The sequence below is a fragment of the Cuculus canorus genome, chromosome 4 (genome assembly GCF_017976375.1).
Source record: "Cuculus canorus isolate bCucCan1 chromosome 4, bCucCan1.pri, whole genome shotgun sequence".
In the NCBI taxonomy this organism is placed as follows: Eukaryota; Metazoa; Chordata; class Aves; order Cuculiformes; family Cuculidae; genus Cuculus; species Cuculus canorus.
Window position 1 is genome coordinate 13,990,547 of NC_071404.1, and position 14,552 is coordinate 14,005,098.

The 14,552-nt window shown below is 38.8% G+C and overlaps 1 protein-coding gene across 3 annotated transcripts in view; it reads right to left on the reverse strand.

Annotated features, from left to right (window-relative positions):
- WFS1 (wolframin ER transmembrane glycoprotein) overlaps positions 1 to 14,019 on the reverse strand; it is a 30,246-nt gene extending 16,227 nt beyond the window's left edge. The window contains exons 1-3 of one of the 3 annotated variants that reach the window (XM_054065631.1): positions 13,893 to 13,977; positions 12,155 to 12,235; positions 11,593 to 11,790 (exon numbers count right to left, since the gene is read on the reverse strand). In XM_054065631.1, coding sequence (XP_053921606.1) covers positions 11,593 to 11,785 — 193 coding nt within the window. In that variant the 5' untranslated portion in view covers positions 11,786 to 11,790; positions 12,155 to 12,235; positions 13,893 to 13,977. Of the gene's footprint in view, positions 1 to 11,592; positions 11,791 to 12,154; positions 12,236 to 13,244; positions 13,514 to 13,892 lie in introns of those variants that run through there. The other 2 variants (XM_054065633.1, XM_054065630.1) reach the window with 2 other exon arrangements.
- Between the last annotated feature and the right edge of the window lie 533 nt (positions 14,020 to 14,552).

Genomic DNA, 14,552 nt, shown 5'->3' on the forward strand with positions numbered 1-14,552 from the left:
ATGGAATAATGACATTATTAATAAAATCTTAGCATTTTATTTTTATTATTCCATGTGATCAGGTCTAAAGCTTAAGATATGAAATGTTATTGTATCCTTTTATTTTTTTCAGTTCCACATAAAAAAGGGGTGAAAAACAAAAAAAGATTTGTGATCTGCAAAGGATGAAGCAGATATATTTTTGAGTCTGCTGCACTTATGCCCTTGTATTACAGAACGGATTTAAACCTGAGTGGCTACAGAAATATTCACTTTTGAAACTCAGGCGTTTAATTTAACAGGTTAAAGCTGTCACTTAAAGCCTATTTTTTTAAAGCACTCATTAAAAAGACACTCAATACAATGGAATTGTTAAAGGCTGGTATACATTCCACAGTCACATACAGCATTTACAGGAGTAAATTAAAGTTGTGTATTATTAGCTGTTAGGCTTCAAGAATGCTATCAAAACACTACTAGAGTGACTTCTCTTTACTAGTAAAAACGATGTTTTACAACTCTAGAAAAATATTCAGCATACACAAATCTAAACACAGCTGTTTATATAGGTAGGTTGTAGATGGGGTGATGAAAACCAAAGACCGGTTACTCACTTTCTCAAGCTTTATACATTACTTTGTGCACTGAATATATAAACTAAAACTCCAAATTTCAGTCCAGCTTTTCTGCTGTGAGCTTAAGTGGAATTTTAACATTAATTTCAGCATAGACAGGCATATTTACAATTTCTGTTAGGTTTTGACCTAACGGAAACAAAATAGGAAATGTTGTGAAAGGAAACATTTCAGTTCTTAAAAGCATGCTATGCAATACTATTTTAGGATGCACTTATTGTCTCTTTCCTCTGAAATGTAGCAGTTAAATGGACAAGAAGGCAGTTAATCCATAGTAGGGTTTAGTTCAAGTGAGACTGCAAGACGTCAGTGCTTAATGTTAAGTAATAAAAGGAAGATGCCGTCATGATTAACAAGCTTAAGCCTCATCTCTGGACTCGCAAGGATTAAAACCTAACAAATTCTTCAAAATTCATACAAGGTTTTGAAGAATGGACTTACACAATCTAGATAAGAAGTCTTTTCAATGCAAAATAGACAACCAGCATATGCTACGGTTATCATAAAATTTCCTTCCCAGTATTCTAGCACAAATCAATGATGGATGCAATAGATTCCCAATCTTTCTAATATCCTTCAAATATACAATTTAAACACATCATGTATGCATCACTGTAGTTACGTTGACTCATCGCAAAGTGTCAGATGACTTACATAGCAAAATGTTTTGCACACAATTTAGGCAAACATTGTTTAAAAAAAAGAATTAAGATACAGCGTGCCTTCCATCCATGAACTGCAAAGTATTTAAAGGCACAGAAAAAAGAATTCTTAAATGTAAAGAAAGATTTTTAGTTCTATGTATACACACAGAAAGGATCATTGACACTCAGCCACCAAATAAAGCCACTTTGATTTTGTAAATGATCTTCTAAACACTAGGAATTACTGCCTTCTTTAAAAAAAAAAATCCATTCAGGTTATCATGCAGAATAAGTCAATAGAGTGCGTACTGAATAATAGAACTGTTGCTGATTTACCTTCTTACCAACACAAACACATTAAAGCTATCAGCAGAGTAGATTTACCCAGAACAAGTAAGTTTTAGCACCTTGTCTGCTATTACCACCCTCTGGGCAGGGGCACACAACTCCTTTTTAGGTCACAGCTACAGCACCTAAATTGTCCAGGTAAAACAAGAAGATAAATACCACGAACAAGGAATATAAACCCTCAAAATTGGTATTTTAAAGGATCACAAGCATCTTAAGCTTAAGATCTTATTTGTTGATTCACTTACTGGGGGCCAGCCACAAGATAGTTACATTACTGTGCATGATAGATCACTTTTTACAGAAACACAAGCCAGGCACAACCAACCGCTTTCAACAGTGGAAACCTAATCAGAATAGGATAAAAGGAAAACTGAAAGCAGTTCCTCAGAGAGAAAGCAATAATGAAGAAATAGTATTCATTTGAAATGTATAACTTTGACAACAAGTACTGGTTTTACAAGTGAATATTAAAGCTGCATGAATCTTTACCAAAGAGAAGATTAATGCATTAAGCGACACCCACACTGATTGTATGAAGGAAACCTGTACGGCATACACACAATATAGGATCATGACTACAAGTATTTATTTAGGCTCAGAAAAAAATGTGAGAGGGATGTGCAGGAAAAAAACTCATATGTTGGAGAGAATAAAGGATCTGAGATGACAAGACACAAAACAGAATTGCTGGATTGACTTTCCCATTTTATAAGTACAGCAAGCGTTCCTGAAGTGACAGAAAACAGTCAGGAAGAGTTAAGCATATGCACAATATAACTGCTATGTTCAGTCCTACCCAGGGGCAACCACTTCTAAGTTCACTGAATATATATATTTAGAAAAGCACAAACATTTTTACTGTTTCGTGAGAAGATTTGCCAGCTGCCACAGATGAAAACTGCTACCAAGGCGGCCCAGCAAAGTGTTATCAAACCCAGAAAGCACTGTCAATACAAAGACCTCACCACTGATAAGGAAGTCTCTAGGCTACAAGGTGTTAAAGAATAACATTTGAGAAGAAAATGCTGCCATTGAACACCTTTAACAGCTTAGTAAAACGTGAATAAACAGCACTAGCACTGCATTTAGAAAAAAGTTCCTTGGCTCCAACAGGAACACTGTAAATAATAGTGAAAAAGTCTCATTAAAAAGCTAACAAGAGTCTTGAACCTGAAAAACTCTATTCACGTTCTCCAATATCGACAACGAGCACTGATAGCAACTTCTATGATCCTTCACACAAACATCAACACTCCAGTGCCAGTTCAGGTAGAAGTAAAAGCTGAATGCAATCCAGAGGAAGAAAAAACTGTGTTTTGTATTTTCATTAGCTTTATCCAGCAAGATCTCTACTTAGAGTAAATGGAGTTTGTACTTAAATTTCACAGGATGTCAAGCATTTCCCTCAGCTCCATGCTATTAACTGACAAGAGTAATTTACACGTTTGTTGAAGAGTAGTATGGAACAAGCTTTCGTTCTCAGGTCCCACCAGCAGCTAAATCACTGGGGTAGGAGTAGGGAGAGAAGAATGTCTTCTTTGACTTTATATCTTCTCCCACACATGAACAAATTCTCCATATACCATGAAGTGTACTGATGTCTGAACTGTTCTTTGTCTTACCAATTAGTACTGCACTTCCTTGAAGCTTCAGGCATACACCACTTAATTGCTTCAGCAAGAAGGCTTTACTGTAACTGAATCTGAAAACAAGTACCATCTGAATTACAAAGAAAAATACTTGCTTTTAGTTTGAGAGGCTACTAGTATAATAACCTATGCTCACTGCTCAATTGTGCTCCTCCCACTGTGCTCCACAGAGAAGATGAACAAATAAATATGTAGGTGGACACAGACATGAAACAAAGAAGACAGACACAGGATTAGCCACTGTATTTGAAAAAGCCTCTTCTAAGACTTACATTATAATGAACCTGAAGCTGGATTTTTATCTTCTACATCTAGAGATGTCCACAAAAACATGCCTCTGAAGTGCAACATGTAAAGCTTACCACATTTTTAAGATAGTAAAACCATCTAACTGGTACTTGCAGATAGAGTCAAACTGTTCTACCATCTTTAAGTCACAAGTTACAAATGCACTCTGTACCACAAATTTATGAAGGAAACTAGGTTTTAATATCAACTGTTGCTACCTAAGCCAGCACTGGATTAGCTTGAAAAAAGGAACAGCCAGTAACAGCTCAAAAACATGGTATAAATCCTGTCCTAAAGGAAGTTTGGGTGGCGCACAGAAAGGGTGCATATCACATTAATTATTACCACAAGCATCCACAAAGAAGATCAGCTTGCTGAAAGACAGTAATTTTTAACATTAATTTTCCATCCTCAGTTTGCATTTAAGGGTCCCCAGTACTATACTAGTTACAGAAAAAAAATTTCCCTGTAGTTTCTCATCAATAGCCCATTTGCTAGTATTAAGAAAATTTTACAAAGTCGAAATCTGAAGGTTTTATAACACTGAGGAGGAAACAAGCAACAAGAACACACGCACATACAAAGTAAACGATGCAGGCATATTTGTTTAAGCAATGAACAGTCAAGGAACAAGCAGTAAAAAAAGAAAGCTTAAGGTCTATAGGGATATTGGCTAAAACAAATACAGATGTATGCATTTTGTTCAAAATCTCCCTAGAAGGTTTGTCTTTCAGAGTCACATCCTATATATAATAACTCCAAGCCCTTTTGGAAGTGTATGTTGGTATATCTAACATAGTGGTATACAGGATTTTCTGCAGGACGAGTTTCTTCTGTAAGCAAATATCGCAATGTTTATAAAAACTTAACAAATTCAAAATTTTCTGGGAACAGACCATAGCTTTTCATACAGGCTTTTCTTCACTATAAAACAAGCTTCCTAGACTCTCAGGCACGCTTAGGAACAAAGGCATACAAATATTAATGACAAAATAAAAATCCTTTTACTTGCTAGAAGATGCTATGTAAACATATCTCCAAGTTGAAAGGTGTCTGGTTTCTTTCAGGAAAAGAGAGATTTAAACTGTTCATCCACGGGTAAACTGTCTAGTATCAATGAGCTTTTTAAAAAGTTGATCTGTACATTTTGTAACAAAAGTTAAGGTTCTAATAGTTTTTATGTGTCACTAGATTGTACTATTGAGCCTTCAACGTTCAGTGGAGCTGGTTTGAGTCTCTAGAGAAATCTGCCTACTCACTTTCCACAAGCTCCAGAAGTTCACCAAAAGGTACTGTGTGTAGTACCTACGTAGGAGTAAAGTTTCTGGGAAGACTGACATTCCACTTAAAAGCAAGCATTAAGCATCATGCCATAAACATGATTTGTACATATAGAATATAAGGACACAAACAGAGGAAATGACTAGAGAGGGAGAAATATTTTTTACAAACGTCATTGTTTAGATAAATGTGTTTATTAGCTTTAGATGCTCATTTGCTCATCCCTAAGTGTCAAATCCTGTCATCCATTCCGAAGCCTCCTGGAATCTTACCTTCACTGTAAAGTGATGGCTTGGTACAATTAAGACCACATTGCATGTTTTTCTTCTATGCACTTAAGATGGTCCTACTTGCCCCAAGAACAATTAAAAATATTTGTATTAGCATACATTGTCAGGCATTTTATTTTTAAAGGTGATAACATGGAAGGGAAATAAAGGAATAACAGTTGTTTACAGAGATCTTGACGTGTAGGACTCAACTCCGCTTTCTCTGGGAGCAGCAATGCATTTGTAAGTATGATAACGGTCTTAGTCACACCACAATGGTAATTATCAAATAGCATTATCAAATCAAGTAGCATTACACTGAAAAAGGAACAGCTTCTGCACCCCCACAAAGTGAAGGCAAATTGTCAGGAGAGCAATAAGAAAAACCCCACATGTAGGTGGAACACTAAGAGTGATGATATTATAGATACTATACATTTTAAAAATGGAGGGAAAGTTATTCTTAAAAGATACTGCTTTCTAGCAGAGCTATTATTGTACAACGATCATTTAAAGTCATTAAAATAATTTTACACACAACCAATGAGAGAGTCTTGCTGCTTTTTCTAGGCAGGCATCTTTGATTAAATCCTTTATTGGTGAGCTGGGATAAATCTAACATGTTCCAAAACTGGAGAGTTAAAAATAAATAAGCTTTTCATCATTTCTCAGTTGAAAAACATCATTATTAACCTTTCCTATCAAAAAAGTTTTTTGGTTTTTTTTTTTCAGAAAAGCAAAGTGAGAAGCAGTTGAGATTATAAGCCTCACCAAGCCCACATACTTTTGTAGGTGAAGAGCTAATGTTATCATAACAACATGCACAACACTCAACGGAATTTCAGCAATTCTGCACTTTAGGCTCTTTCCTACCCAGACTCTAGCAGTGCGTTAGCTCACAGTCGTAATAGAGAGAACTTCACAAAACACACACCTCAACTGTTTTGCAAGCCCACAGTGCTTTTAAGACCTTTCTTAGTAAGCAACTCTAATAAGCAACTGACTTTGAAAAGGATTGGTTTTACTTTCCCGTTTATTATTTCCAGTCTCATCTTTTAAGTTCTCCAATACAGTGGGCCTCCTGCTGCTGCAAGTGGCCCTCTAGCAGCCCAATAGTTTCCAGTCTCTCCTTGATTACTGCAGTTTAACAGGTTTCTGTTGCAGTTTTATTTGAAGATGAATGTACAGATACTAGGTAATTCCAAACGCCTTCCTCCAAAGTCATTGCAAAATATCTGCAGAGAGATTAGCAGTTCTTGCTGCTGGTAAGTGCACATGCATTGTATTAGACATTTGGTTCAGATGAGGAATGTAAAACGTTCCAACTGTTCCTATTTCATGCACTTAGTTTGCACAGTAGAACATGCATACTGGATTCCTTTTGTAGGAAACCAAATTGGAAGATTATATTCAAAATGCTAGATTAATTAAGTGTATACAGTAGGAACAATTTACAGAGCTACTTCCTATTTCATTACATGATTTGCTAATATGAATATAGCTCTTCCTCTTCTATTCTATAGCTGCTCATTTCTATCCCTCTAACACCCCTCTAACTTTTTATTTGAAAAGTGACTTCCCATTGTTCTGTACTGATTATGACTAGGTCCTAAAAATTTATCTGAAAATACAGTTAGTAACCTTTCGATAGCACCCTTCCCTCCACTCCTAGCAATGCCTGGCAAATAAGCTTTCAAAGAGCCTGAGTAATTACAGGTAAGACTTGAAGGGGCATTAATAAATTGACAGATAAATTGTTAAGTAATTAATACTTGAAGGCATAATTCTCCCTTTCCAACAATCAAAGATTTTTCTGAGATTTCTTCAAGCTTTAAACAAACACTTCACTTTGCCTCAAGAGTTAGTCTGTAAAAGCAATATGCCAGAAAATGAAGACAAAGAAGTGCTAAAATAGAGCTTTTAAACAAAGGCTGTATGTAACCTTAAGTAGAAGAGGCTAATGCTTGGAAAGTATTTGTAAATTAGAGAGGCTCCCTAGTTCTTAGCTATCATTTAGCAATGCACTGGAGATGCACTGTTGTATGTTGTTGTAATGCATTGTAAACTGTTTAGAAGATTTTTTTTGTACACTTTGTAAGTTCTGTCACACAATTTATAAAACAATTCTCTTCCAAGAGATACAAAACAAACTCATAACCTTCTTAAGTGTAAGAAGAACTCTGCACACTACAAAGAAAACAAGAAATTGATTTCTGTCTGCAAAGCTGTCAGTACAAATACCTTTCCTGTATGTTCTCAATTTCAGAGGAAGAGATTTTGAGCGTATTTCCTTAACAGCAAAAATATGGACTAAACAAAAATTAGTTCCTTAACCAAAGGGATGTTTCTTCAAGCACTGCGATTTAGCTTTGGAATGGTCTCAGAACTTCATACTCTCACCTTTTAATTCCTACTCAATTCCTCCTCTCCAGCCATAGTGGCTAGCAAACGTAGGTGAATTATGTAAGAACTAAAGAAAATCTGTTTCATCCACATATAAAAATTATCACGTTCACACTGCCTGCCAGAGACCTCTGTTATCCTGGGATGCTCTCCTTTTACCTGCTGACTGACAGACACCCAATTTTTAAGCAAGGTATTTTACATAACTGAACATTGGAAGTAATGCTTCCAGATAACCTGCAATACAATAGATATTCACTTGGTGCGAGTCATTCCAGTTCAAACTACCATTACAGCTGACCTGAAACTGTTACTTTAATCTAGACATCCCAGCCAAGTACCTTTTCACTATCGTAATGCGAGAAGCTTCTCTAAACTCTGCTCTCTTTCCATCTGAAGCAAAAGTCAAACATGACCACAGAAAGATACTTTCTAGCTCAGCAATACAGACCACTTATCTGGAGAGTGAATTCACGCGTCTCTTCCAAAAAGGTTGTTAATAGTACCAGTAGTCAGATAATCACATGCTAACTAAGTGAACATGTTGAAGGTCCTTTATTCCTAGCTCCGCTCTGTGTATACATAAAAGAAATAGTTCCACTAGGCTTAAAACCAATGTTCCTGCTATTTGGAGAATCTGGTGTTGGGACCTTCAGAGCTCTCATCCAAGATACTTCTTTCCACATTTCTTTAAGGCTCTATCTGAAGGAAGGAAGATGCATAGAGTGGATGAAATACAGATACCAAAAAGGGGTATGTAGCAGCTGGACAGAAAGTGAGGGGCCTGAGAGGAATAGAAGTGTCTTAGGAGATTTAAGACTTAATCTGCTTGAACAAATTTCACCTGACTTCATGAGCAAGCAGCCACCATGGTCCTCTTGGCACAGAGTACTAAAATAATGGCAGAACATTTATTTAAGCAACTGGCAACTCTCTTGTAATTTGCTTACATGAATACTGATGACTCAATGGCTGTAAAATTTCAGAAGCCCTAATTAACAGTGTATATGCTTTGCTCACTAATGAACTTCCTGTCCAGGAACATAGATGAAAAAGTAACAATTTTTTAAAAAAACTATGTAAGTATGAGAGTTGAAATACCGATATTCATTCGATTACATCACATACACAAAAGCCAATAACGTATATAGGTAGAAGTTTTCTAGAGAATGCAACAGCTTTGGGTAGAAATAGGAATACCTTCCTATTCTTTTATAAATCAACAAAAAGAACATCTACAAATCATCGAGCTCAACAACTGAATATTTTTTTTCATTTAATCCAGATCTGATTTACACAAATTATCAAAGAACAGGTACTCCCTGTTGTGAAATTAATAACAAAAAGAATAACAAAGACACTACCTAATGATACATCAGCAGAGGACAGATTAAAAAATTGCTAAGAAAAAAACCCTATCATACAGGAGTTTGATCCAAATGAAGAACGTCTGCAGCTGAGGATATATGTATGCTTAAGTGCAAGTGAGTCACTGCCAAGGCATTCATTAATTTGCTGGATTATTCTGCCAGATATGGATAATGCTGCAGAGGAAGAAGAGGAGTGTTTCCAGAAAATAAATTACTTAATGTTCACGTTGCTGCTATAGCCTTAAACACAATGCATATAAGCAGAGACCGGAACAAAAAGCACAGACACGTTGGAAAGAATATTTAAAAAAAAAATCAATAGAACAGTTGAGTTTGGAATGGACCTCTAGAGGTCATCTGGTCCAAGCCCCCTGTTCATGCCTTGTGCAGGGGCATTTACAGAGCCAGTTGCCCAGGACCATGCCTAGAGGTCTTTTGAGCATCTCCAAGAATGTCTCTTGGTCAACCTCACAGAAACCACTGGAAACCACTGGAATGAGCCTGGCTCATACTCTTTGCATCCTCCCTTCAGGTGTTTATAGCCAGCTGGTTAGCTGTTTATATAAGATCCCCCGGAGCCTTCTCTTCTCCAGGCTGAATAGTCCAAGTTCTCTTAGACTTTCCTCACAGGAGAGATGTTCCAGTCCCTTCATCATCTTTGTGGCCCTCTGTTGGACTCTCCTCAGTTTGCCCGTGTCTCGTGTACCGTGGAGCTCGGAACTGGATCCAGCACTCCAGGTGTGGCCTCATCAATGCTGAGTAGAAAGGAAAGATCATCCTCCTTCACCTGCTGGCAATGCTTTTTCTAATGCAGACTGGGATAATCGTATTTGCAGGAAGCACACATGAGCATGTGGTAGATAGGCTTGAGGTAAAATCGCCTTTCAAGATAATATTTGAGATGGACTTTTTATATCTCCATTTCTCCAATAGCAATCACAGCTGATCTATTAAAACTTAAATTACTTCTGTTACAAATTTAAGTTTGTAGAACTCTGTGCAAGATATTTGTCACCATTAAAGAGGAGTGTTCTATATATTTAACAGTTATTGAGATACCTTTCTCCACAGCAGTGTGCCAGTATTTTCTGCTCTCTTTTACTTCATTCAGAGTTAGTCATTATCATAGTGACACATAGTCACAATTCAAAGCAGCTGACTTCCTAATCTTCTGAGACCTTTCCACAACATTTGTTCTAGTGCATATTTCCCGTCATAAAACCACACCACATCACAGCTAAGTGTTCAGATACTTCACTTTTTCTAGATCTATCAGCAACTTGAATGCTATGTATTGGTGAAGACTACAGTGACGCTAAGGAATACCTTCTCTGTCAGTTCAAATATTTTGAAAATCACTGAAGAGCCAGTTTTCTGTTTAAAACATCACTTTTTTTTTCATATTGTTTTCCATACGCAAATACATGACTGAATTTGTACTTCTCTCCATTTCTGCTTCTTCCTGAAGTCCAATTAAAAGCCCTACTTTTAAGTTCTGATGAGAAATGCTGCTGTAGATGAAAGAAAAATCATGCTTCCCTTTTTTTTTTACATAAGTTTTCAGTCCTGCAAACAGTACTATGACAAATGACATAAATCCAAACCAAACCGAATAAAACACTAGATGAAGAAACATGATCTTAAACACATTTGTTATCTAAATCCACTAAAATCTTGGAGACTCCAGCATGACACAATGGCAACAGCAGCTCGAACTGCAGCATGAAATAGTTGTGTATTAAGACAAGGATGGAAAGGGCGATGGCAGTGGCACCAGGCACTAAGAAGATTTTCATGTGAAGAGATTTAAAGTCATCAGGAAAAAGTCAGAAATGAAATGAAGAAATACATCAATGCTCCAAAGTACTCCTCTATAGGGACATAAACAAAAGCATCTCTAATACCAAACTGCATAGGGATCATTAGTAAATACACAGGCCTGTAAAGAGAACTAAGATAAAACTCAGTATTATTTTAAAAGCCCAATATTTACAGGGAATAAGAAAAGTCTTCAAATCATCTACAGAACACCTGACAGACGCACTGTGCAAAACACCACTAGATCGATAGCCCTTATTCATTTTCAGAATCTTGCATGAATGCAGGCACCTACAACAGAAATCTATTTTCCTCTTCCAAATCTTATTATAACAAAGCCCAAGATAACTCCATACCATATCCATCCTAATATCGTTGCTATTCGTTCCCTGTTGAAGCATACTAAGAAACTACAGAACGAAGAAAGGAAAAAAACAACTGTTAGCACTGATCCTAAAGTAATAATCATATAATTAATGCTAGAAGTGTAAGTTCTCCATCATCTCTGAATTCTTTTACAGGTGGGCAAGATGACAAAGCTGGTAATAATACACTGAGGTATGTTAGAAATTCAGGTATGCAAAAACTCTCGATCTGAAACATGCCTTGTAGAAAGAACAAAACCAGAGGGTTCTAACAGTCAATTTTGAATTAGATACAAACAACAGGCACAATTTTGGCCTGAACTATGTGCAGAGCTCAGCTGCATATGATACATGCCATGCAGATATTCACATATTTAATAATATTAAATATTCCATAATAACAGATTAAAAGAAATTGGAGAAATTTATTTCTCTTCTTCACAGTATCTCTTTAAACAGAGTTTAGAATTCACATACACACAATAATCTTCCAGTGTTTAAGATAAACCAACGTTGCATAAAAATTGCTTTCATACTTACCAATTTTTTCAGCTTTCTCTCTGCTATGGGTGTAGCCAGGACCTGAAGAAGAAAATGTTGCTCTGTCTCCTGAGGATGGTCCAGATTTCTGTTTGTTCTCACTATGGTCCACTGCAGTGGCATTTAGCTGGGACCTTCCAGGATGCAGCTGGGGGTGAGAGAAACTTGAGGGAAGATCAGGATCTGAATTCATTTTAGCTAGAGAAGAAGAGAGTAATTATCAGATAGAAAGGTTACAATATAAAACTAGAGTAAAAATTTTGAATTAGTGTATTTGTATAATCATTTGAACAAAGAGCCTAGAAAAGTGCGAGAATCCTGATAGCAACTTCAAGATGTATTTACACATTCTTCAGTAATTCCAAGCATGAGCAGATATTGTTGAATGAGACTGACCATATATAGCACTGTGCCAGAACAGTGACTGCCTTTTTCCCCTAACTAAATAATAACTGTCAAGGGTAGATAAATGCCAAAATTAATGACTCAGTCCTGTAAATAGCACATATAAATAAATTATTTAAACCTAGTGTTCTTACACAAGCAAAGACTAGACACTAACTTTTTTTTCAGAACAGTATTGACATGTCAGTAATGATAGAAAAATTCACTCCACGTCAACTGCCTGGTTCACAGCCACCACCTAGTCAGGTGACAGAGAAAGAAAAGAAAGATAACAAGAAAAAGGATATTTACCACTATCCAATTTTATAGAAAATAGTATTTATACCAAAAAAAAAAAAAAAAAAAAAAAACAATCAGTAAGCAGGGAGGAAGGCCTTACATTTCCTTAAAAGAGAAGATTTTTTGTTTCTACTGCAAACCCTCCCCTAAATGGAGGGGACCGCTGTTCTGTAGGTAAAACATACCTCAAATCAGTAGTTTCCAGTTGCATGCTTACTGCAGGCTTAGCTTTTATAAGACAGAAACCAGCGAGGTACATACACTACCACAGTGTGACACACAGTAGTAACTCTTTCTGCTCAAAAGCAACTTCCCTGAAGTTAAGCAATTCCCAAGGAACACTGTAGAAGTCTTCTAGCTACAAACTATGTTTTTTGATTCTGTATGTTAGGAATAATGACCTAAAGATGCCCTTGTAACATGAAAGCAGTATAGTCAAACTCAAAGATACAATACCTAACACGGCTGACAACTACTTCTCCTTAATGAACACTAAAATCACAGCAGGATACTAATAGTACCAGCAAGGTTACCATCATTAAATACATTATTTACAACTTAAACAACTCTATTGCCAAAAACAAGCTCCTATAAACCACAAGACATCTTACTGATACAAGTAAATCCATTTCTGTATTACGTTTCTACATCAAGTTATAAATAAACGGAATACAGCTCAGTTCAACCTTCAAAGAGTCCTAGGAAAACACAGAGATTAAAATACTTTCCCAGTACACCAACATGAGTATTTTTAACCATTATACAATCACAAAAGTTACTTTGCACCCGGTCTTAAACTTGACCTTAGCGCTTGGGAAGAGAGAGGCGCCGGAGCGGAGGCTCCAGCGGCGGCAGCGGATGGGTCGCACCGGGAGGCTCCCGTTTCTCGGGGCGGACCCGTCCAGCAAAGGGAGCGAGGCAACTCGGGCAGCGCTCCAACACGCGTGAATGAATAGGAAAGCACTTACCTCGCTGTCCGTGAGACAGGAATAACCTGCTCCGTCCCCACAATTACAGAATCACAGAATAGTCTGGGTTGGAAAGGAGCTTAAAGACCACCCAGCTCCAAGCCCCCCTGCCATAGGAAGAGACATCCCACTGGATCAGGCTGCCCAAGGCCCCTTCCAGCCTGGCCTTGAACACCTCCAGGGATGGGGCAGCCACAACTTCCCTGGGCAATCTGTGCCAGTGCCTCACCACTCTCACAGCGAAGAGATTCCTTCTTATGTCTGGTCTAAATCTGCCCCTCTCCAGTTTATACCCCCCCCCCCCCCCAGTCCTATTCCCACAAGTCTTTGTAAACAGCCCCTCCCGAGGTTTGCTGTAGCCCCTTCAGGTACTGGAAGGTCGCTATAAACTCTCCTCGGGCGCTTCTCGTCCCCAGGCTCAACAACTCCAACTCTCCCAGCCTGCCCTCGCCCGGGAGGTGCCCCCCGCAAGTGCCCCGCGGGCTCAGAGCAAAGCCAGCTTTTAGATTCGGGATCTTCCCTGAAAAAAAAAAGCCTGGAAGCGGGAGGCAGGGCGAGGCTTCCGCGTCCCGGGCTGGTTCGGCAGAGCCCCACACCCTCTTTCCCCCGCAGCCCGGGACCCGCGCGCCTCGCTCCGGGGGCGCTCACCGAGCCCAGCGGGACCAGGTCCCCGGGGCGCCCCCTCCGCTCCCTCGGCGGCCGCTCCCCGCGGAGGCCGCCAGCGCTGCCGGGCCGGGGGAGGAGCGCCGGAAAGCGGCGGAGCCGAGCGCGGCCCCGCCCCGCATCTTGCCCCGCCCGAGCCCTCGGCTGCCCCGGGCCCGTGCGCGCGAGGGGTGGGGGCGGCGCTAAACCCGTGTCTCCCGGCGCTGAGGCGGGAGCTGACACCGAGAATGCCGGCAAATAAACTCTCTGCGGCTCCTTTTGGAGGTTAGAAAGCGAGCAGCCTTTAATCAGGCCCGCGCAGCACGAGGAAGCGATCCCCATCCATCGTGTGCAGCGAGACCAGAGCTGGCACAGAGCAGATTTCCCATTTACAGGCATATGGATAAACTTTCCCAGAAATTTTACGTATATTCTATTACTAATTTTAATGTTATTCTGAACTGCATAGAATCGTAGAATCATAGAATCACCAGATTGGAAAAGACCTCTTGGATCATCGAGTCCAACCATTCCTTTCTGCCACTAACCCATGTTCCTGAGCACCTCGTCTACCTGTCTTTTAAATACCTTCAGGGATGAGGACTCCACCACCTCCCTGGGCAGCCTCTGCCAGTGCCCCATGACCCTTTCTGTGAAAATTTTTTC